The 25,486-nt window shown below is 41.2% G+C and overlaps 1 protein-coding gene across 8 annotated transcripts in view; it reads left to right on the top strand.

The window, feature by feature from the left end:
* TNRC6C (trinucleotide repeat containing adaptor 6C) overlaps nucleotides 1-25,486 on the top strand; it is a 264,335-nt gene that overhangs the window by 131,483 nt on the left and 107,366 nt on the right. Inside the window, exon 1 of one of the 8 annotated variants that reach the window (XM_050764145.1) lies at nucleotides 1,624-14,545. The exons of the other annotated variants lie outside the window; for them this stretch is intronic. Coding sequence (XP_050620102.1) covers nucleotides 14,535-14,545 — 11 coding nt within the window. The 5' untranslated portion in view covers nucleotides 1,624-14,534. Of the gene's footprint in view, nucleotides 1-1,623; nucleotides 14,546-25,486 lie in introns of those variants that run through there. 8 annotated transcript variants of the gene reach the window in all.

Here is a 25,486-nt window from a genome sequence, read left to right as displayed (position 1 = left end):
GATCACAAGGTCAGGAGATCGAGACCATGGTGAAACCCCGTCTCTACTAAAAATAGAAAAAATTAGCCGGGCGCAGGGGCGGGCGCCTGTAGTCCCAGCTACTCGGGAGGCTGAGGCAGGAGAATGGCGTGAACCCGGGAGGCGGAGCTTGCAGTGAGCCGAGATTGCACCACTGCACTCCAGCCTGGGCGACAGAGCGAGACTCTGTCTCAAAATAAATAAATAAATAAATAAATAAATTACTGGTAGTTAATTAAACAATTTGATCTTTAGAGAACAGAATAGTGTGACTATAACTGAATTTTAAGGATTAATTAATATAACTAGTGATTAATACAATGTCTGTTCGGACCGCAGCTCCTCATTTTGGGGGTAAGGTGAGAACATGTTCATTTATAGGAAGGTAGCTGCATGTTATTAGGTGGAATCAGAGTTGTTTTAATACTTCAAATATAGAGAATGTGTATGGAAGCCAAGTAGCCAAAGGGGTGGACTATGCCAATTTATTGTTGCTCAGGTCCCAGTTTATGTAAATCCACATCCGTTTATGCCCTGCTTTTGATACAGGAGCTGGGCACTGTAGACATTTCCCTTTGGTGAGCTGGCTTCACTTTAGGCTTTGCCAGTGGAAGCACTGGAGGCACAATGTAAGGAAGATTAGAGGAGAAAAGGGTCTTCCCAGCCAGGCATGGTGGCTCACACCTATAATCCCAGCATTTTGGGAAACTGAGGCAGGAGGATTGCTTGAGCCCAGGAGTTTGAGGCCAGCCTGGGCAACATAGCAAGACCTCGTCAATACTTAAAAAAAAAAAAAGACAAATGCCACGTGTGGTGGCGCTTGTGTTAGTGCCAGCTACTCCAGAGGCTAAGGTGGGAGGATCGCTTGATTGAGCCCAAAAGATTGAGGCTGCAGTGAGCTGTGATTGCACCACTGCACCCCAGCCTGAGTGACAGATTCTGTCTCAAAAAAAAGACAGCTAGATTTTTTGAGACAGCTAGATTCTGTCTCAAAAAAAAGAAGTGGGGGGTATCCCCCCACACCCCCCTTCCAGTACGCATGCTTTTGGTGCAGCAGTCAGCAGGCTGGCTTAGGAGAGCCCTGGCAGTGCTCACCTCAGTGGTGCTTATGAAGCAGCCTCAGCCCACCTGTACCCTCAAGTTTCTTTGCCTCCCCAGTAGGGCCGTCGTGTAGACCACCTCTTCCCTGTTCCCTCTTGTAGGTCTTTCTGCTACTCTCTAGCTGTGTGTTCTGTGGCAACCACACCCTCTCCAGTCCTGCGTGGAGGGATCTTCTTCTGAGTTCTTAGCCTCTTTTTTTTTTTTTTTTTTTTTTTTGAGACAGAGTCTCGCTCTGTCTCCCAGGCTGGAGTGCAGTGGCCGGATCTCAGCTCACTGCAAGCTCCGCCTCCTGGGTTCCCGCCATTCTCCTGCCTCAGCCTCCCGAGTAGCTGGGACTACAGGCGCCCGCCACCTCGCCCGGCTAGTTTTTTGTATTTTTTTAGTAGAGACGGGGTTTCACCGTGTTAGCCAGGATGGTCTCGATCTCCCGACCTCGTGATCCGCCCGTCTCGGCCTCCCAAAGTGCTGGGATTACAGGCTTGAGCCACCGCGCCCGGCCAGCCTCTTTCTTAATACATACACACACACACACACCTTTAGCTTGGAGCTATTATAGTAAGTGTGTCTGCTTTCTGCATTTGCTCCCTCTGGACCCCCTAAGGAACTATTCTTACCCCTGTTAAAACATAACCACCTTTTACTAGTTAACACATCTTCGTATTAACTCTATCCTGTTCAAGTTATTGATATGGTTTCTGGCTCCTGACTATTCCCTAAGACTTATTAACAACATTACTATTTAATCTTTAACATTGCTGTCTAAAGCTACGCCAGTTAAATAAGACAGGTGTATTCATTTTCTGTTTTTGCATAACAAATTACCACAAACTTAAGAGGTTTAAAGCATGATCAATGTTACTTCATAGTCCTGCAGGCCAAAAATCTAGCATGACATGACTGGGTGTCTGCTTATGGTATCACAAGGCCAAGGTCAAGGTGTTAGCCAGGCTGAATTCCCATGTGGATACTCTGGGGAAGAATCTGTGTTCAAGCTTTCTTGTTGCTGACAGAATTGAGTTTCTTTTGGTTATAGGACTGAGGTCCTTGTTTCCTTGCTAACTGTCAGGAGTTGTTCTCAGTTCCTATACCACCCATGTTCCTTGCCTTGTAGCCTCCATCTTTAAAACAGCAAGTGCGAGGACAGACGCTGTGGCTTGCGCCTGTAATCCCAGCACTTTGGAAGGCCGAGACGGGCAGATCATGAGGTCAGGAGATCGAGACCATCCTGCCTAACACGGTGAAACCCCATCTCCACTAAAAATAAAAATAAAAATAAATTAGCCGGGCATGGTGGCAGGCACCTGTAGTCCCAGCTACTTGGGAGGCTGAGGCAGGAGAATGGCATGAACCCGAGAGGCAGAGGTTGCGGTGAGCCAAGATCACACCACTGCATTCCAGCCTGGGCGACAGAGCGAGACTCTGTCTCAAAAAAAAAAAAAAACGGCAACTGTGTTGAATCTGTCTCATACTTTGAACTTCTGACATCCTCTGTCTCTGACCTCTAAATCCAGATTTAAAGGGTTAATGTGATTAGAACATCCCCACTTGGATGGATAGTCTGTCTTAAGGTCAACTGATTTGGGATTTGAATTACGTCTGAACAGTCTCTGCAAATAGTGCCTATGTTCATGTTTGATTGAATAACTAGGGGAAGGTACGTGTTCCCCAGGGGCCAGGAATCTTAGGAGGAATCTTAGAATTCTGACTACCAAAACACAAAATAGAAATTAAACCATGTAAAAATGGTTGTTATTTACAGATTGTATACCCAGAAAACCCAAGATGATAAGCTAAAAAATTATTTGATGCAGTAGAGATAAGTCAGTAACTGGACTAGACACTTACCATCAGTAACCTTTCAGGCAATCCACAGGATATTTGATCTAATATATAAAAATCAATTTTTAAAAAAAATATAAAATACCTGGAAATGAGCTTAACATGTACAGGAAATAAATATGAAGAAATGGGCTGGGTGCGGTGGATCACACCTGTAATCCCAGCACTTTGGAGGGCCAAGGCGGGCAGATCACCCAATGTTGGAAGTTTGAGACCATCCTGACCAACATGGAGAAACCCCGTCTCTACTAAAAGTACAAAATTAGCCGGGCGTGGTGGCGCATGCCTATAATCCCAGCTACGCGGGAGGCTGAGGCAGGAGAATGGCTTGAACCCGGAGACAGAGGTTGCAGTGAGCCGAGATTGCGCCATTGCACTCCAGCCTGGACAACAAGAGTAAAACTGTATCTCAAAAAAAAAAAAAAAAGAAGAAATGACAATTTCACAGAAAGAAGGAAAAAAATAAATGGAGAGATGTTCTCAAATAGGAAAATTAATTCTTATAGAGCTTTCAGTTCATTTAAAAAGTATGTTTAAAGCAATTCTAATTTTAAAAAAAACATATATTTTTTTTGGAACATGACAGTATGGCTGTAAATTTTACCTGGAAGGATAGAAGAATAAATACTTTTAAAAATATAATGAAAGGAACCTAGTGGTAGCAGATAACCAAAATTTTATGAAACTGGAATAATTTAAATAGTGTCATTGTGGCGGAAGCGTGCAGTTATTAATGGAGCAGAATGGTCTTCAGGCCCATCTGTTATACATGAATTTGATGTATGAAGAGCCATTGTCACAAATGAGCAGAGACAGAAAGGATCATTTAGTCCTGGTGCACTAAATGACTCCCAGGCAATGTTACAGAAAAAAAGGTAGATCCTAGTGTCTACCACACACCAAAATAAACTTTAAATGAAGTATCATCTGTATAATAGGAAAATTTTTAAGAAATCTAGAAAATAAAAATAGCTAATTTGAATAGTTTCTATACATACAAGTAAAATCTCATGAAAATTTTTTGTAGAATTTGAGTAGCGTTTAAAACTTGGCGAATGCCAAAAATAAAAGGCAGACAAAAACTGAGGGAAACGTTTACAGCAACATGATTAAAGGTTAATCTATTTAACATGTATAAACTTAATAAATTGATTATGAAAAAGCCCACTAAGAACTGAAGAGACAGGCCAGGATATATAGACAGGTAATGTACAGAAAATGAAATTCATGTGGGGTAACAAATATGGGGAAATATGTTCATTAATAGTCAAAGAATTGTAAATTAAGACCATTGAAATACTTTTTCTATCAGATTAGCAAGGATTAAAAATTATAATACTCAGTGCTTATGAGAGTGTTGTGAAATAAGCACACTTGTGTTCAGCTAATAAAACTACAGATTATTAAAATACTTTTGGAAGCAGTTTCGTAATGAAACCCTTAATTATACCCTTTTGTTTTAGGAAGTCTGTTTTAGGAAATCTCTCCCAAGACAATAATCACAAATACAGAACAAACTGGGATAATCACCAATACGGAACAAATATAAACAAAGGGGATTAGTGATAAAAAACAGTGTTAAAAGGAAACACCTAAATAAGCAGGGGGGAATTAAGTAAATTATGGTCCATCAACACAAAATATTTTGTTGTCATTACAAATTATATTTGTAGAGTTTTTTTTGTTGTTTGTTTGTTTGTTTGTTTTTTGGAGACAGAGTCTCACTGTGTCGCCCAGGCTGGAGTGCAGTGGCGCGAGCACCATCTCAGCTCACTGCAACCTCCGCCTCCCGGGTTCAAACAATTCTCCTGCTTCACCCTCCGGAGTAGCTGGGATGACAGGCACACACCACCATGCCGGGCTAAGTTTTGTATTTTTAGTAGAGATGGGGTTTCACCATGTTGGTCAGGCTGGTCTCGAACTCCAGACCTCAAGTTATCCACCCATCTTGGCCTCTCAAAGTGCTGGGATTATAGATGTGAGCCACCGCGCCCGGCCTGATGTAAGCATTCTTTAAGTGTAAATTAAGATGGTGGTCAACTGTGTACCAGCAGTACTGTGCCAATTAGAAATATTTTATCAGCTATGGCCGGGCACGGTGGCTCATGCCTGAAATCCCAGCACTTTGGGAGGCCAAGGCAGGAGGATTGCTTTAGGCCAGGAGTTTGAGACCAGCCTGGGCAACAGGGTGAGACTCCGTCTCAAAAAAAAAAAAAAAAATTGGGACCTTGTCTCTACAAAAAATTAAAAAACTAAAAAACTTAGCTGGGTGTGATGTTGTCATGCCTGTGGTCCCACCTACTCAGGAGGCTGAGGTGGAAGCATCACTTGAGCCCAGGAGGTCGAGTGAACTATGATAGCACCACTGCACTCCAGCCTGGGTAGCAGAGTGAGACCCTATCTCTTTATACACACTCACATACATACACACACACACACACACATTTTCCAGCTATTTATTCTTCCATTGCACCTTCTTCCCAGCATCAGAATGTCTTCTCTACACACACACACATTTTCCAGCTATTTCTTCTTTCATTGCATCTTCTTCCCAGTATTAGAATTTCTTCTCATCTGCCCATCTGTGAATCTGTTCTCACAGAAGATTGTTCCTGTACTTTAATGATTCCCCCCGTTAAAAACTCACAGCTTCCATTTTTGCTTTTCTCTTCTTTTATCTGAGCATAGTTATTAGAGTCCACAAAAGTTTGGTTATAATTAGCATTTTTACCACCAGGGGCTATTATTTGTATTTCAAACAGGTTTTCAAATTTTAAAAGTGTTTCAGTGGAATTTGAAACTATGCAGTTGTTTCTTTCAGTGTTGAACGTCATTCTTTGGGTGCTAAATGTTTAAATTCTATTTTATGGTACATGTACCTAGAAATGAAGAACAGTTAGTGGGGAAAATAACATTAATGTTCAAGGAGACTTTTTATACTTTACCTGAGAGATGCAAGGGTATATAGATTTAAAATGTAAGAGTCATATTCTGGATCATCTTCAAGTAGTTGTGTTTGCTGCCATTTTCTAAAATGTAAGCTCCACGGAAGCAGGGACCTAGAACATCATGTGGCACATATAGTACACTCTTAATAAATATGTATTGAATGAAAGATTGAATTTTCACCTGGTGGAAGTATCTACAACTAGAAGTCATGAGTATGTAGACCTCAGATCATCTGAATTTCTTGGAATTTGTGTTACTTAACACAATGTTACTTTGTTGCCTTAAAGTGGCAGTTCTGAAGAACGGAGGGACCAACCCCTTAGGGGGCCTTTGGAAGGATGGACTTTTGTTTAGGGATGTCATGTGATTCGAGTTGGGCACAATGGCATTTAGTAGGTAGGAGCCAGAGATCCTAGGTATTCTGTGCCTGGACCTACTCCCATACAAGAAAGACTGTTAGTGCGTCTGTTATGACTTCCAAATTTCCCTCTGGATATAATGTAGGTGAAAAATTTTCTGAAGCTCAGAACCTATTTTATATGTATACAATTTTTTGTGCTGTTGTAATATATGCTGAGTTTCTGGAAACTCGGGAAAGCAACTGTCATGTACATTCAGGGAAGGTTGTACTTTGTGTGGGACTTGCTCAGTAGTTAATTCATCATTTGGGAAATCTCTTCACCTGCTAATCAGTGCCAGTCATGGAATTTGAGTTGCAATGCCAATTTTATTTTCTTCATAGTATGTAGGAAATTACTTATGAAAAACTGAAATTACTTTGTTTATTTACCTGTGTTTTTGTTTGTTTACCCACTGTAAGCTCTTGATAATAGGGATCTTACGTATCTTGTCACTGGATATCCTTACACCTAAAATCAAGCCTGGCACATTGTGTGGCCAGTTATTAATAAATGATGCCCGCCGGGTGCAGTGGCTCACGCCTGTAATCTCAGCACTTTGGGAGGCCAAGGTGGGCGGATCACGAGGTCAGGAGATCGAGACCATCCTGGCTAACACGGTGAAACTGCATCTCTACTAAAAATACAAAAAAATTAGCCAGACGTGGTGGCGGGTGCCTGTAGTCCCAGCTACTCGGGAGGCTGAGGCAAGAGAATGGTGTGAACCCGGGAGGCAGAGCTTGCAGTGAGCCGAGATCGTGCCACTGTGATCCAGCCTGGGCAACAGAGCGGGACTCTGTCTCAAAAAAAAAAAAATTAATTAAAAATAAATAAATAAATGATGCCCAAATAATGGACAGATGTTCGAATGAGTGAATCATCCCCATGGGCCTGATCTATAAATGCTGTTGCTTAAGCCCCCATCTCAGGCCCTCTTTCCTGTTTACTCTTAAACTCCCTTCCTACCTGATCTCAGCTATAACCCTCACTTTGATTTATATTTCTGCATTGACATCTCCTGAAATTTTTCTCCACTCTGAATCTTTCCTCTGAACTCTGGAATTTTACATTCAGCTCCCTTCCCCAGTTTAATGTTTCAAGCATCTCAAACTCAACGTGTCCTTCTCCAGTGTTTATCTTAGTGAATGGTGCTACCGTACACTTAGTCACACTGGTGAGAAGCCTACAGATTGTTCTTGACACCTCCCTCTCCCTTATGCCCATATCCAATTCATCACCCGGTTCTGTTCATTTTATCTTCTGAATAGTGTTCAAGCCTGCTTTGCATCCCCAGATCTAAACGACCAAGTCTAAACTCTTATATTGACTGTAGTAGCCTTACGCATTGGTTTCCCCCAGTCCACTCTTCTCTTCTTGTAATCTATTCCACATAGGAGCCAGAATGATCTCGTAAATAACTGATTGTTATTCCCTTGCTTAAAATTCTTCATTGGCTTCTCATTGCTCTGAAGATAAAGAAAAAAAAAATTTAACCTAAGTCTACCCCACCAGACTGGGTCTAGCCGTTTCTTTCATTGCTCTGCAGCCTTTAGGCCCCCCCATCATCTTGCCGTTTCTCAAACATCCTGTGTGCCTTCCCACTGTAGAGCTTCCATGCATGTTGTCCCCTGCTGTGCCACCAGGTCTCCTTCAGAACTTAGCTCACTTTCATAGGAAATCTTCTGTGACCTCTCGACCAGCCAGAATCCTTCCTCTTAAGTGCTCTCATAGCACCCTGCACTTCTTATTAGCATGCTGTAATTAATGTATTATGAAGGGAATTGTCTGTCTTTCCCATAGAATTAAGTTTTTTTTTAATTCATTAAGTGTAGGTGTGGCCCCAATATAATGTCTGTCTATATTATCACCATAAAGTATGGCCTATTAGCAACTATAACAATTTGTCTTCCATTATCTAATTGTTTTTTACTCAGTAATTTCATAGGGTTGATGAGTTTGATTTGTTACTTCAGGGGCACATTGTATTTCATTTGTTCTAAGAAGCACGTTTTTCCCATTTTTAACATTTCTGAAATTGGCATGCGTCTTACAGTCAATGGCGTATGTATCATGGTATAATTGGCAGCATTTTTGTTTCTTAGTGATGCATAAAATAATGGTGCATCTTATATTCGAAGGTAGATTAGGTATAAAAGTTGATATTTTATAACAAATTCATTCTGTAAGGGTTACCAGGATGTATGTTGCTCGTTATTCTGGAGAAGTGTTAATAGGATTTTTCTGTAGCTGTAGCAGGTAACTGATGATATCTTGATCCCATGAAGAAGTTCTGGCTAAAATCATTTTCATCATGTTCCTGTAGAGTTGAATCCCAGGGGCTTGATTTATGTATTGTTTGTTCAAGTCACACACCCAAATTTGTATGTGTATCTGTTTTGTTTTAGAAAAATTATTTATTATCTATGTGTAGAGGTGGGCAGGCTATCTATTGGTTCCAGAGATAGTTAACTAACCCCCTGAATGCATTCTCCCCACATCTTCATTTTGAAAGAAGTTTTAGATGGGCACATTTAGAGAAATTTTCCCCAGCCTTCCTTGTGTCTCGATATGGGCAAGTTCTGGTCACTTGAATGTTAACAGAAATAATACATAAACTTCCAGGGCATGAACCAAAAAGGAAGTGATTTGCTCTTCAATTCCTCTTTTCCTTCCTCTAGTGAATAAAACAAACTTGGAACGAGGTTGCTTGGCCAGCCTCTCTGGACTGCAGGGAAGAAACATCTTGAGCATGTTGTATTTTGGGGTCTCTTTGTTATAGCAGCTTTGCTTTTACTCTAATATATATCTAAGAAATTGTTTGATTATGCTCTTCAATTTCCAAAAAATGAAGTCAACCTTACCATCAGTTCATTGTAAGTTTGAAGCATATGGCTGTCACTTTTGGACCACAATGAAGAATATGTGCTCTTTAGGGATATAGTGTGGTATAGTGGATGCAGTGTATGCTTGGAACTCAGTCTAACCTCAGTTGAATGGCGACGGCTCTGTGGCTGTGTCACTGTCTGTGTCTGTACACAGAGGTCCTCTGAGCTTCATCCTCTGAACCTCTCCTTGAAGATGTAGGTGATACCTGTCTCAACAAGATCGTTTTGAGGAGTGAATGGAAACATCTATTTGAAAGACCTTACGAGCCCAGTGCTGAGCAAATGACAGCTCTTGCTGCCATTAGTTTTTCCAAAGACTGTCACTTCACACTATCTGCTGCCCTAGTATCTTTGCAGTTGGAACTTGGTATTTATGGAGGATTGTTTGATTTTCTAAGTTTTATCTTAAGATTAAGCAAAACCATTGGAAACCTTCACACTTGGACTGTGTTGCCTTGGCCCCCCAGAGAATTGCTGACTTTTTGCAAATTCCCTGTTTTCCCGTGGTGCTTTTTGGCTATCAAGAGGCTGCAAAAGATGATTTAATAAAGCCTACCCTTGCACACACGTGCTAGCACAAAGAAGAAGCTGTCTAGTGCATGACTACGTCGCCTGTGTGAGGTACCCACTGAAATAACTTATTTTTAGACCTGAATGGTAGGGAAACTTTGTTTTCCCTTATAGAACAGGTATGTGTTCTTATGGCTAATGGGAATCCTTAAAGGACAGAGAAAGGAATTGAATCAAATAGTAAAATAATTTGGCAAATTTTAGGTTACCTCTGAGTACGTGTTAATCCATTAGTAGATGTGGTTCCATTAAAGTCTTGGAGGAGGTAAACTCTACACTTATTTTATTTTTATTTTTATTTTATTTATTCATTTTTTTTTGAAATGGAGTCTCACTCTGTTGCCCAGGCTGGAGTGCAATGGCGTGATCTTGGCTCACTGCAACCTCTGCTTCCTAGGTTCAAGCGATTCTCCTGCCTCAGCTTCCTGAGTAGCTGGGATTACAGGCACCCACCATCATGCCTGACTAATATTTGTATTTTTAGTAGGGACAGGGTTTCACCAGGATGGCCAGGCTGGTCTCGAATTCCTGACCTCAGGTGATCCACCCGCCTCTGGCTCCCAAAGTGCTGAGATTATAGGTGTGAGCCACCGCGTCCAGCCCTATCACTTTTTTTCATTTTAAAAGAAATCAGAAAGCCTAAAGGTAGCAATTAGCAGTACATTGACTTTATGAGAGTAATAGGAAACATTTGCTTCTTGAGATTGGTATATAAACATAGTATTAGATTTACAGTTCATACCAATTTTATGCTTTGAATTTTAGTTTTTGATTTGAGATAGTAATTTCCAGGAAGTTGTTTAAGGGACAGAAACAATGAGCTATAACTAATAAATACTGGTTAGTTTACAAAGTATGGGACTGTGCAGCTCACAGTCTCAAATGTGATCTCAATTTGCTCCAGTAATCAGTATACTGCTTTGTGTTTAATGAGCGACTAAAGACTAAACTTAATTAGAACACTTTTTTTTTTTATGAGGTAGTTCGCTTAGGATCTCTATCTAAATTTCTGCAGGGTGTGGGCAGCATCTGAACCTGTTGTGTATTTGAAAACAGAAAATTAAAGTGTTTTTCTGTTAATTGATATTTTTCAGGTAAAAAACGTTTTCTTCATCATTTATGAAATTTAAGTTTTTACATTTCACATTTTTAATGTGAAATATCGACAAGCTTCTTAGTACCTGTGGTGGTTTTTTCCTGCAGCAATATAATCAGTCACTTTTTTTTCTACTTTGTTTCATTATAGAAACTATTGGCTGGGCACCATGTCTCCCCCCTGTAATCCCAGCACTTTAGGAGGCTAAGGTGGGTGGATCACCTGAGGTCAGGAGTTTGAGCCCAACCTGGCCAACATGGTGAAACCCCTTCTCTACTGAAAATACAAAAATTAACCGGGCATTGTGGTGCATGCCTGTAATCCCAGCTACTCAGGAAGCTGAGGCAGGAGAATCGCTTGAACCCAGCAGGCAAAGGTTGCAGTGAGCCGAGACTGTGCCATTGCACTCCAGCCTAGGTGACAGATTGAGACTGTATTTAAAAAAAAAAAAAAAAAAAAAAAAGATACTATTTAGGCAGACATTCATGTCCTTTATCAGCTTATTACTCCATTGTAAACCGCTGAAACTCCTGTTATCCTCACATGCAAACCCTGGGCTTCACAGATTTTTCTGGATCAAGGGACTGGGTAGATGGTGGTATCATCTCTTTTTATATTTGATTTTTCTCTTGTGCAGATTGTCATCAAACTATTTCTGCCCAGGTCTTGTATGCTCACCTGCTCTCCCAAATTAAAATCCAACTTTGAACACAAGTTAGTTTAATGGCTCCTGAAACTGAATCCACACAGTTAACAGTCCTTTTAGTTCACAGAATTGCAAAATGTTTGAATAGAAAGCCACCCCGGGGATCACCTGCAGTCCGGTTCTCATATAGTTCTCATATTGATAACTGCCCCAGGGTCCATTTCATCACTCCAGTGACTGACCAACGCTTATCTGGTGCTGGGACTCTGTCATTTCTTTTTCTTTTTTTTTTTTTTTTTTTTTTTGAGACAGAGTCTCACTCTGTCGCCGAGGCTGGAGTGCAGTGGCGCAATCTCAGCTCACTGCAAGCTCCGCCTCCCGGGTTCACACCATTCTCCTGCCTCAGCCTCCCAAGTAGCTGGGACTACAGGCGCCCGCCACCACGCCCGGCTAATTTTTTTGTATTTCAGTAGAGACGGGGTTTCACCGTGTTAACCAGAATGGTCTCAATCTCCTGACCTTGTGATCCACCCACCTCGGCTTCCCAAAGTGCTGGGATTACAGGTGTGAGCCACCACGCCCAGCTGTCCTTTCTTTTTTGTAATTATGAAGGAGAACCTTTTCTAAACTTGCCCAAATAATGCCACAAGTTTCAGAACACAGAAATACCATGGAGTTTTTTTTAAAAAAAAAAAAAAAAAAAAAAAAAAAAAAGGCAAGTGCCAAATTCAAGCAAAAACAATTACTTCACTCCATCTGTCAGGGTTGATATTTCAGGTCTTTGTGCTATTAATTAAATACAGCTTGTCGTTTTATACTTTGATGTAATTTTTTCATTTAGGCACATCTGTGAATTTTATTTATTGATTGGTGTGACAGTATTTAAAAGTCTCCAGTTTATTGATAGGATTGAAATAAGCCCTAATTTATGGGCTCCTCCATCAGCCAAGAGAGAGAAACCATACAGTTATGTAAACAGGGAAAGTTGACTGTCAAGAATTGTTAACTGTAACAGGATTAGAATAATGAGGGATTGACTAGTCAGAATAAAGAAAGCCTTAGAGGATTCAGGAATAGCAGATATGAGGAGGAGACCCCTGCCCCCAGCCTGAGGTGGAACATCCAGTGAGAGATCACAGCCATGGCTCACAGGGTGGCAGAGAAGTCACTGTGATGCTGTGTTGATGGAACTTGAAAGCAGTTCATGGGAAGGCATCTCACCAGAGGCACTGTGCTACAAAACCGCCTGTGCAGGGGTGGCGACATGGCTGGAGTGTGCCTGCGGGATCCTGCCAGGGAACTCTCTAGCCAGGAGGCAGAACTCTTCTCCTGCTGTGTCTCTCTAGTGCCCTGTACTGAAAAGGTTGAGCGTCATGCCAGCTGGCAAAGGAAAAATAGTTAAAGGTCACAGATCCATTTTCACAGAGCAGGCAAAAAGCAGAGTTTGGCACTGAGAGGCAATATAAATCTCCACCTCCAAACTCCTTAGTAGTTTTTTTGGGAAAAGCATTATGCTTATCAGTGGTTACAGAATACGTGTTCCTAGGATTTCTTGCAAACAATGAAATCCTGAGCATTATTAATAACCACTCTGTAACACATAGGCCAGGATGTACCAGCAAGGACTACTGTATCTGAGAGACTGGTTGGAGATTTTCTTCTGTTATTTTAGCACATTTAAAGTACACACACACACACACACACACACACATCATTATATAATTTACTGTGAAAGTGGAATGCTATTAAAATTACACTCATTTTCTGACTTAATTTGAGGTGACTTTAAACTCAGAAATGAAGAAAAGGTTTTCACAACATGGTACTTAAAACTCCCATACTTCTAGCGTGGGCAACACAGCAAGACACCATCTCCACAAAAAATTTAAAAATTAGCCAGGCGTGGTGATGTGCACCTGTAGTCCCAGCTACACAGGATTCTGAGGTGAGAGGGTTGCTTGAGCCCGGGAGTTCGATGCTGCAGCGAGCTACGATCACACCCCTGCACTTTAACCTGGGAGAAAGAGCGAGACGCTGTCTCACAAATAGCAATCCTCCCATATTTGTAATGGACATATTAATATAGCAACGCTAAAGTTAGTGGTAAAGTGTTTACTGAACCTACTTAAAGACAAATCATAATCAAATAATGCTGCAGCCAGTCAGTGCTGACTGAGTAAGCCTAGGTTTAAATAAATAGATTGTTGATAAACTGCATTATCAGGATTTCTTGGTTACAGACAGTGGGAAGCAACTGTACAAATTTAAGGGGGAAAAAAGGAGGAACATTTGGAAGGATGTGATAACAGATGACAAAATTGAAGGACAAGCTGAAAAACTAGGACACAACCGTGCAGCCTAGAGAATCCAGGTAGCAGGCACTGATGGCAGGTTTTGTAGGGCACAGTCAGTGCAGTGAATCCACTCCAGCTGTCTGCCACTTCAATTCAGAGTTCCTATTCCAAGATGTGTCTTGATTAGCCTAGTATGAGTCTCATGCCCACCCCTTGGTCAGGGGAGGGCAAGGCACTGAGATACCAGGCTGCAAAAACAGCTTATTCCTGGACTCAAAGGGCATACCTCACGGACACTTAGTTTTTCTCTCCATTTCTTAGTTCCCTTCTTTGGTGTTGGCTTCATTTGGTTACAGTAACTTCCAGCCCTCTGATTCTGTTTGGTTCACATCCAGTGTCATCCCTGAATCTGAGCACCGTGGCCCAGGGGACGCTGTGCCCTTCTATTAGTCAGACACAAAATGCATCCCTGGAGCCACGGCCCCTAAGTCCACAGATTGTGGGTGAGAGGAAAATCAGGATACAGATACCAATGGGAGGAGGAAAGGAGGAAAGGAAGCTGAGTGGCGAAGTAACAGACAGTTCATCAACCTTATTTCACAGAGACAGCCAACCAAAATGAGAAGCATTACTTGTTCTGTGACAAAAAACCAAATGGAAGAAGATAATATAGAAAGACATTGGTGAAACAAGGAGGTGGAATACCTATGTCAGTGGCTAGACAAGAAGCACCGTAAGATGTTTAAAAGGTGAGAGGCAAGAGACGCTGTTTCTTAAGAAGTTCGGTCAGTTCAGGCTGCAGTAACTCCATACTGGGCTGCTGGGCTTTGTCTTGTTTCATTTTAGCCATGATAGTGAGTCCCGATAATTAAATCTGGGCTGAAATCTGTATTAACTCTAAAATGAAAATAATATCAGGATTCCTTTGAAATACCTGAGACCAACTGATTTTGTCATACCTCTCTTTGATCTCCGTGATTCTTCACCATCCTTCCAAAGTATATGTCCCTGCTGTCATCTCTTCCTAACTAGTAATCAAATCCCAGTGCTGCTCTGAAGTTTCCTCATCCTTTTCTCCAGATCTTTCCCCCGAGCCTTATGGTGCATGGTCCTCTGGTTAACAAAGACCTTTATCTTTAGCCCTGCGCCCTCCTCAATGCCCCCAACACATACTGTCTTCACTTTGTTGAAACCACTTCTCATCAGGCCGGGAATCAGGGTGGAGGGAAGACATGAGGGAAGGATTCAATATTCTCCTGAACCCTTCCCACCATAACCATTTATAATTTTTTTAAATTTTGTTTTCTGTCATTCCTTTTATTCACTTTTTAAAGTTTACTTGTAATACCATTCACTCTCTGGTGTACAGTTAACGTGAGTTTTAACAAATGCATACAACCATATAACCATCATCATGTGAAGATGCAGAATAATTCCATCGCCCAACAGAACAACTCCCTTGCACTGCCCCTTTGTAGCCAGTCCCTTCCTCCCCCCGATAGTTGCTGGTCTATTTTCAGTTCCTACAATTTTGCCTTTTCCAGACTATTATATAAATGGACCCAAGGCCGGGCGCGGTGGCTCAAGCCTGTAATCCCAGCACTTTGGGAGGCCGAGACGGGCGGATCACGAGGTCAGGAGATGGAGACCATCCTGGCTAACACGGTGAAACCCCGTCTCTACTAAAAATACAAAAACTTAGCCGGGCGAGGTGGCAGGCGCCTGTAGTCCCAGCTACTCGGGAGGCTGAGGCAGGAGAATGGCGTGAACCCGGGAGGCGGAGCTTGCAGTGAGCTGAGATCCGGCCACTGCACTCCAGCCTGGGTGACAGAGTGAGACTCTGTCTCAAAAAATAAATAAATAAATAAATAAATAAATAAATAAATAAATGGACCCTACGCAACATAGCCTTTTGAGTTTGGCTGCTTACATTTAATATCCGTTATATCCAAGTATAGTTTTCTTTGAGTTTATCTTGTTTGGTATTCACAGAGCTTTTTGAATTTATAAATTTATGTATTTTTTTTCTTCACTGATGTTCCTTCTCCACCTCTGGGCCTCCAGTGACATGAATGTTGGGTCTTTTAGTATTATCCCTCAGGTCCCTGAGGCTCTGTTCATTTTTTTAGTCTCTTTGTTTTCCAGATTCAGTAATTTTTATTTCTCTGTTAAGTTGACATACTCTTTCCTCTTTCATGTCCATTCTTCTCTTGAGCCTATCCAATGATGTTTTAAATTCAGATGTTTTAGTTTTTTAGTTCTAAATTTTTATTTGTTTACTCAAGTGTATTTATCTTTATTTGCCTCCTGGAGCATAGTTATAATAACTGCTTTGAAACCATTGTCTGATAATTCCAAAACTTGGGTCGTCTGGCCATTGACGTCTGTTGTCTTTTGCCCTGATAGTTGGCTACAAAGTCTGGTTCTTTGTATGAGGAGATATTTTGGACTTTATCCTGGACGTTTTGAATATGCCATATAGACTCTTAGTACTATCAGACTCCTCTAGAAAATGCTGGTTTGTTGTATTGTTTTTGTTTTAGTAGGCAGTCAGCCTGGGTGGGTTCAAGGCTTCTAATGTCAGCTCAGTACTAGGCTCTCACTATGCTGCTTTGGACCTGGCCTACATGTAGGAGTTAGTCTGAGGCTTGGGGGAGGGGGGTGTTGTCATCGTAGTTCATATCTCACAGCCTTTGTTCTGCTGTTTTGGGTCTGTCCCATAAATGCATAACTCAAAGGTAAGCCCAAAATGGTGAAGGTCTGTACACAGAATTGGGGGATTCCCTTTTCTAGCTGATTTCTCTCTGGGATCCCTGACTCTCCTGGGATACGTCCAGCTCACGGGTGCTCCTTTTTTTAGTCCTCTGCTGAGAAAGATGGGGTTTCTCTCTATTGTAGGTGTCAGTACCAGGCCTGCTACAGCGTGGCTGTGATTGGGACCCACTCTCTGGGCAAAGCTTTGAGAGAAGGAATTGAGAAAGTTACCCCCACACAGATTGCCTTCCCTACATTTAACTCCTCTCCCCAAACCACCTACTTTTGTTACTTTTTATTATTTATGTGTTTGTGTTTATATTGTACTTTGTCCAGTTTTTTGTTGTTGTAATTGGCAGGAGAGAGGCTATAGCTGGTATAATCCATCTTGCCCAGCCCCAGAAGGCCTGAATCCATCACCACCTGGTTTAGTTTGCTATGCTGTGTAACAAATACCACTGAATGTAGTGGCTTAAAGCAGTGCACATCCATTGCATGGTTTCTGTGGGTTCAGGAGGCTGTACTCACCTGGGCCCTCTGCAAAGCTGTGCAGTCAAGGCCAGGGGCTGTTTTCATCTGGAGGCTCTGCTGGTGAGCGGTTGGTATCCAGGCTTCCTCAGGCTGCTGGCTGAATGCCATTCCTTGCAGCAGTAGGATTCATGACAGCTTGTTTCTTCAAAACCAGCAGCGAAGAGGGAGACTCTAAAGCCAGTCTGCTAGCAAGTTGGAGTCTTATGTAACATAGCCGAGGAGTGACATACACCTTTGCCATATTTCAATGACTAGAAGCAAGTTGCTGGTCTGTGTCGTACTCCACAGGAAGGGATTATACAAAAATGTGGAAATCAGAAGACTGTAGAGGCTGTCAAATACAGGTCTTCTTCACAACTTCTGGTCCTGTTGGTCAGAGCCATTTGGCAATGAGTGCCTTTTCCACCCCCAGTCCAGGTGTCGTGCTGAGCGACTTAAGCATTCTTATAGGCAGTCCATCTGATACGCTGGCTTACGGGCTTTGGACCTTCTCTATACCAGTGACTTGACTTCACTTTAGAATCCAGTCCTTGTGACTCTAAATCTCAAGCATACTCTCTATTCTGTTTCTTTCCATAGTCTATAGAGTTTTAAATATAATTAAAGCTTTACCTTGTCTTTCCTTTTAGATTTTATGCTCAAGGCTGAGACTATTTTGTCTTATCCTTCTCATACTGTCCACAAAAGTCTAGCAAATATTTCCTGCACATAGCAGGTAGTCAAATACATGTTGAATAAATTAAGACCTTAACTATTTCTATGACAAGTGCATAGCATACCATTTCCATCCCTTCTCTTTTTAATTTTGTCTGATAACATTTTACCAGCCCTTCCTAACATAAACAGTGAAAGGAAATTCTAATAGAATTAGTCAGTTTCAAAATAGTGGCATGTAACACACACACACTCTCTCTCCTTCTCCCTCTGCCCGCTCCCCCCCACACACACAAATTAGTGAATATTTTGAGGACATGACATTGAAGTCTAGCCAGTATAACTTCAGAGTATATAGGCAATGGTGTTCTTTGTAGGTGAAACTAAGGATGAGAAACATTTACAATGTCTGATAACTAAACCTCAAAGACAAAAATAGGCCCCTGCCCTCTTTTATTGAATTTTCTTCTTTTACAAATATAGGAAGTAATCAACTAACAAAAAGACTGGTAATTTGTAACATTTTTCATCCAGAATAGTTTTGCATGAGGTGACTGGATTCCCAGTCTACCTATATAATTTCACCTTTTGAATCATTATTTCTCTTTCTCCATCAGACCCTCTGAAACAAAAGTAAATCATTGTTTCTCTGGGAAAATCTACAGTTTAACTAGAAACACCAAAATGATACCCACAGAGGCCCATTTGTGGGAAATCTTCTTCTCACCCCTTCCTCCTCCTAGTTGCCTCCAAAATATGAGTGTTGCTCCTTTTTCTACCCAGAGCCTCCTAATCTTGTGTTTGCTAAATTACTTGAGAATAAAAGAAACAAATGGAAAACCCATGTTATTAAAAAACGTTTTCTTCCTAATAAAACTCAGTACAGAGGGATCCATTATAGTATGCCTCACCATATGAGATATAGTAATTTATATCCAATTTGGCCCTTCAGACTTGCTCGGGGCCCAGCAGTTGAGCCCATATCAGATTTCCTCCTTACCTAGTTCCCATTGCTACTGAAACATAAGCTGAAACACCAATCGAAGGGATGCTGTTCTCTTCAGCAGAGCTGGGTAGGGCAGTTGGAGTTCTTTGCAGTGGCAGTAAACTGGAAAGGAAGTGAATATGTATGAATAGAAGAATGACTGAATAATATGATAACATTTGCCCCATGGTACATTATGGAGCCATTAGAAATAACAGATTGGACCTCTCAGTAGGGGGAGGGAGAGAGAAGGGAGGATCCTCCTTCCCTGCAAGTATTGAATGAGAACAGCAAGATGCAAAAAAGTTTCTATAACATAATCCCAGTTATGCCAACAATGATCCAATAAAATGTTTGTAAAAATGTATAAGTATTTATGTTTTCATACAGTTACACGAGCAGGGACAAAAACGGAAAGATATGAACGAGGTGGTTTTAATGTGGGTCATCATGGGGAGGAGATATTTGACATGGATATGGAAGGGGGAGAAAGAGTGGGTAAGGGATGCCAAGCATGTCAGCAACAGGAAAGCAAATATTGTCCTGGGGGGAAAAGCACGATAAGATTATATTTACAAATGTATGTTGATCATGTATATTTAAACGTAATTTTAAAAAGAAAATGTTCTGTGATTAAAAAGTAAAATTCTCCCAGCCTTGCCATTCCTTTTCTTTATTCTTTATTCTCCTTGCTTCTTGACTTATAAATTTATTTTACAACTTAGAAAAAATATGAATTGACTCTCCGTTTAATTGATACATATGTTTTTTTCTTCTTTTAGTAGGTGAAAACACTTTTCAAATCCAAATTTATAATCTTACTGTGCAAGGTAGACAGTAACTTTTTAAATACTACTTGATCATATCAGAAAATAAAGTTTTCCTTGAAAGAGAAACTTACAGATTTTCTGCACTGTAAATTTCAGCTGAGATTATATACCAGAAATTGGTACCAGAAATGCCCTAAAGGGTAACAGATTCTTCTCAGGGCCGCAGAGACAGAGTCCTCCTACCAAGGCACTTATAGCCCAGAGGCCGGAGGAAGCTCATAATCTTGTTTAAAGCCAGGACATTTGGCTCCCCAACTGTAACAGAAAAATAGCCTAAGCAGGAGGCCAGTGCCCAGACAGATGCAGATGTTCATCTTGTCACATTCTCACTGCATTTTGTACTTGTTGTCGTTGTAATAGCGATAATTTGTTTTACTCATTTATGTAAATATCCTTGAAAGTGTATGTATTCTTATCTTGCTTCCTTCTATAATCCCAGAGCACTTATAAAGCTATTGTTCAGGCTGGGTGCAGAGGCCCACACCTGTAATCCCAGCACTTTGGGAGGATCACTTGAGGCCAGGAGTTCGAGACTAGCCTGGACAACATAGTACAATGCCATCTCTGTTTACAAAAATAAACAAAGCTTTTATTCAGAAAATACTTATTACATGAATCGGTCCCCACCTCCCTCCCTCCATCCTTCTTTTCGTCCCTGGTGGTTACTACAACAAATAGCGCATGTTAGTTGTGTAGTTCCTCAGTGATTGAATTAGTGAACATATGAGATGGGTTTGAGGTGTAGACTCTGTAGGAAAAGAAGTGATTAAAATAGCTTAGAAGAAAAAGGAAGAGTCAGGAAATGGGAAGATTCAGTGAGGACAAAAAATAGGTGCTGTGGAAATAGTGATAACAATAGGAAGTTATGGTCAGAATGTGGGATAGTGGCATCTAAAATTTTAGCAGTGGAGCAATTCTGGGTGGTTAGGGTCTATTAGCTAATGCTATAGCACCCTGGTGATTGGGGGGGAAACTGCATGTTTTGGCATTTGAGGCTGCGCTAGTAAAACAGCCAGTTCCCTACCTAATATCCCTAAAGCAGAACCCACCGTGGAGGAAATCCAGCCCATACATACAAAGCCCCTAATTGGTATTTCAGTGCCTGAACAGACAACCAAGGATTACTACAGAGTTGTGGAAAGGCTTTCAGATCAGAGAGAATCTAAGGGAAGAGGCATCCAGGGAAGGAACAAAGATATGCAGAAAACTTAGAAGATTTTCAGAGAAAATAATAGAGATGATTTTGCTTACCTAAAACAAGAAGAGGGTGTTGTGGAAAAGGAGCATTCAAGAGCACAAGAAAGTTAACAATTTTAAACATCACAATAAAAAACTCAGCAGAAGGATTAGAAGATCAAGTTGAATCAAGCACCCTCAAGATAGAAGCACCAATTAAAAAAGAGTAGAAAACATAAGAGAAACAACACAGTTACAGGTGATCAATCCAGGAGGTTCAGTATGTTGTTATGTAGAAACAGAAGGAAGGTGTTTTCAAGAAAATAAAGAACTGAAAGGTATGAGCTAAAAGCATCAGCCAAATGCCACACACAAATAATGGGGGAGAAAAGACACATCACCCTGGAATTTCAGAACCCTAGGGATCAAGTGGAAAAAATAAAGCATGGCCAGGCTTGGTGCCTCACACTGGTAATCCCAGCACTTTGGGAGGCCAGGGCAGGAGATTGCTTGAGCCCAGGAATTTGAGACCAGACTGGGCAACATAGCAAGACCCCATCTCTACGAAAAATTTTAAAATTAGCTGGACGTGGTGGCGCACACCTGTAGTCCCAGCTATTCAGAAGACTGAGGTGAGGATCACTTGAGTCCAGGAGGTTGAGACTGCAGTGAGCCATACTCTAACCTGGGTCAGAGAGCAAGACCCTGTCTTAAAAAAAGAAAAAAAAAATCACCTAAAAAGGACTGAAAAGCAGAATGACATCATATTTCTCTTGAATGTGACTGGATGCTAGCATACAGTGACACCAGGTCTTCAAAACTGACCTTCAGCCTGGAGTGTTTATATTCAGCCAAGCCAAGCCACCAGTCACATAGAAAGGTACCCTGAAACTATCTTTAGACATGCATTGCCTCTAAAAATTGACTTCCCCCCACCCTTTCTGGAAAAGATACTTGAATGTTTTTCACCGAATTGAGGGAGTAAATCAAGGAGAAGTAGTCATGGGATGACTGAGTTAAGAAATTTGTATCAACATTAATGGGTGGGTGATGATGTCTGTTATATGTACCATTGTTCCTGCTTAATCTGTTCCACCTTTCCACTGTATCAGCCTGGGTTGGATAGAAATCATGCAGTGATCCAAACGGAAGTTTTATGATAAGAGAATAACTATAGACTCCTTAAAAAATATGCAAATGGCCAACTACATATGAAAAGATGCTCAATGTCACTAAACATTAAGGAATTGCAACTCAGAACCACAGTGAGGTCCCTGGAGTAGTCAAATTTATAGAGACAAAGTAGAGTGGTGGCTGGGGAGAGGGGAATGGAGAGTTGCTGTTTAATAGGGACAGAGTTTCAGTTTTGCAAGATGAAAAGAGTTCTGGAGATTGGTTGTACAACAATGTGAATGTAGCACTAATGAACTTATATTTTAAAATGCTTAAGATGGTAAGTGTTACGTAATATCTATTTTACTACAAAGAAATGTAACTTCAGGCTGTAAGAAAGCTCTAGCAGAGTGCTCCCAACCCAGACAGAGCTGCGCTGAAGCCTCTGGAAAGGGGGTCTAAGAGTGCTGTTTTTAACTTGAGGTGAGAAGAGAGGCATAAAAAACAAAAACAATTTTTGCCAGGAAAACAGAGGAAAAGAAGGAACAATTTGGAGCTGTAGAAAAAAGTTACACAAAAAATAAAATGTAATCACAGTATACTACGTAGTTCTGTAGCAAACATTTACATATTTTTTTAGATGGAGTCTCCCTCTGGAGTGGAGTGGAGTGGTGTGATCTCAGCTCACTGCAACCTCCACCTCCCGGTTCAAGTGATTTCTCCTGCCTCAGCCTCCCAAGTAGCTGGGACTACAGGCAGGCACCACCACGTCCGGCTAATTTTTGTATTTTTAGTAGAGATGGGGTTTTGCCATGTTGGCCAGGCCGGTCTCAAGTGATCTGCCCACCTCGGCCTCCCAAAGTGCTGGGATTACAAACGTGAGCCACAGCACCCAACCACATTTGCATATTCTTTATAAAGTAGATGCCGTTTATTGATTTAACTAAAAATAGTGATGAGTGTGATATAAGAGCCAAATCCACAGTCATCATTACAGGAATTAAACTGTTAAGGTCTCAGATTAGGCCGGATTTGGTGGCTCACACCTGTAATCCCAGCACTTTGGGAGGCCGAGGTGGGTGGATCACTTGAGGTTAGGAGTTTGAGACTAGCCTGAGCAACATGGAGAAACCTCGTCTTTACAAAAATACAAAAATTAGCTGGGTGTGGTGGCGCCCACCTGTAACCGCAGCTACTCGGGAGGCCAAGGTCGGATGATAGCTTAAGCCCAGGAGTTAGAGGTTGCAGTGAGCCAAGATTGTGCTACTGCACTCCAGCCTGGGTGACAGAGTGAGACTCTGTCTCAAAAAAATAAAATAAAAATTAAAAATGAATCAAGAAATAGCAGGATTAAGCGTATCATGTAGAGATGTGAACAAACTTAGCCTCCCCATGCATACTGCAGTATATCATTAAGTGAAAAATAGTCATAGAAGTTTCTTAAAGATACCCAAAACTCTATTTATAAAGTAAAAATGTGATTAGATGTTGATATTTTAAAAAATTATTAATGAAAAATAGCAGAAATTGAACACAGGATTGGAGCTAGAAGAGATTACTGCTAAGCAGCTAGGGGGACATTAGAGAAACTTTGTTAAAGAGCAAATATCTGAATTAGGCTTTGTCATATAAACATGAACACAGGTAAGAAAGTGTGAGATCTCATGGCTACTTGGGCTCTTTATTTACAACATTCTATTTTACCGTTAAAGTAAAATCTGAACTGTGTTGCTGAGGGAATAGCTAGCTCTAACTAATTTGTAGATTAATAGAATTAAGCAAAAATCATGTTTATTCCATTTATTAAATATCTTTTAAAAGTTAGCTTATATTGTCTACTTTATTAAGTGTAATATTGGGAGGTAGCTTAAGGGTCTTATTGTGCTGTAGATTAAGGAAATATAACAATAGCAGTGGCCAGTTACTATGTGCTTGGTTTTTGTTCACTTTTTCCCTAGATTTTAGCTTCAGCCTGATAATAGCAAAACCATCACTCACAGGGGTTGCCTGTCCCTTATAAGAAGGCTATAAGTGCAGATTTCTTGGTGTCTCTGTGCCTTTTAGCATGAAAACATCCCTGGAAGGTATCATCTAATACAATGAATAATCATTTTCCAAACTGGATACACGTGCACACCTCCTTTAAAAACAGTGTTTTCTCAACCTTGATTGAAAATGGAGTCACATCTGGAAGCTTTAAAAACTGCCAGTGCTCGAGTTCCTTTCCCAGAGATTTCCCTGGCATGGGTTGCAGCCATTGGAGATTTTTGAAGCTCTTCAGGTAATTCTGAAGGACAAAGACTGAGAACCACTGTTTAAAGAAAAATATTCATTAAGACACACCCACCACCATGTAATTTAAATTTTTCTTATGATAGTTATTTAAATATGGATTAGCTGACACTAGATTGAAATTCCTTATGCATGTAGTTGTATAGAAAACACATTTACAAATTAAAAACTCCAAAATTAATAAATTCAAAACATTGATGGGTGGATGATGATGTTTTGCTGAGACTTTTGTGTATGTTTTTACTTCTGCATAGTGTGTTAAATCCTTCCTGTCTGTATCAGTCTGGGTCCAACTAGGATTTAGAAACTACACAGTGATATAGACAAGGAAAGTTTGATTTAAGGAATAATTAAACTGTGATAAAAGGGTAGCTATAGAAAACTATATGGTACCTAGGCCTGAGGAAAGTGTCCAGGGAAGGACCAACTTTGGAAGGAGGCCCCTCCCCAAGGCTAGGGAGGATCACAAGGGACAAATCTGTGGATGGGGTGAGTGATAGAAGACCTGAGCCCACAGTGTCTGTGTTGATATGGTCATGAGAAGATGACACTAGACCACACCAGAGCCACAAGGTTGCTGAGAAACCGCCCATGCTGGGCCCATGGCTGGAGCCGTTGGAGGGTGGCCTCACACCCACACGCCTACCCCCACTTCCCCCAGCAGCTAGAAACAGCAGAAGGGCACCTTCGTCCTGCAGTGTCCCTAGGGTGCCCTCTACTGAGAAAGCTCCATGTTGTACTCACTGAAAGGAGATTTGTTTAAAGGAACTCCGTCATTATTGCAGAGCAAGTGTTTAAGGGTGACTTTGGAGCAAATAGTCGATGACTCGGTCACTGACATAACACCCTATCCAGCCAAACTCCTTTACAGGTTTTCAGCACTAGCTCATAGGCTGCTGTGACCCCTTCTGAGCAGAATTGCTCTATGTTGTGTCCCAGTGTATCTTTATACTAGCTCACCATGCTGTGTGGAATCTTTATTTTTAATAAAATTGGCTTATCAAACAAACATAATTATAGCGTGCATAAGAATCACCTCCAAAGATTCTGATTTGGTTTTGCTAAGGTGGAAACTAGGAATCTATGTTTTTTAATAGGTACCCTGATGATTCTAATGATGGTGGTCCCTGAGATAGTACTTTGAGTAATACTGGTCTGTGTTTCTCAAATACAGACTATTTGAGTGTAGGAGTTGTATCTTACTCCATATCATGCCTTTATCCCCAGCAATGCCTGATGATGGGTTAGTGTTCAACAATGTGGGCTGAATGAATGAGACAGCTGGCTACTGAAGAAGTCAGGGCAACCTGCAGTGCTGTTAGGGAAGTGTCCCTTTCTAGCACCTTTTCAGAGGG

This window comes from Macaca thibetana, chromosome 16 (assembly GCF_024542745.1).
Source record: "Macaca thibetana thibetana isolate TM-01 chromosome 16, ASM2454274v1, whole genome shotgun sequence".
Classification (NCBI taxonomy): Eukaryota; Metazoa; Chordata; class Mammalia; order Primates; family Cercopithecidae; genus Macaca; species Macaca thibetana.
The sequence above is the reverse complement of the archived record's forward strand: the minus strand, read 5'-3'. Positions and strand labels throughout refer to the sequence as shown.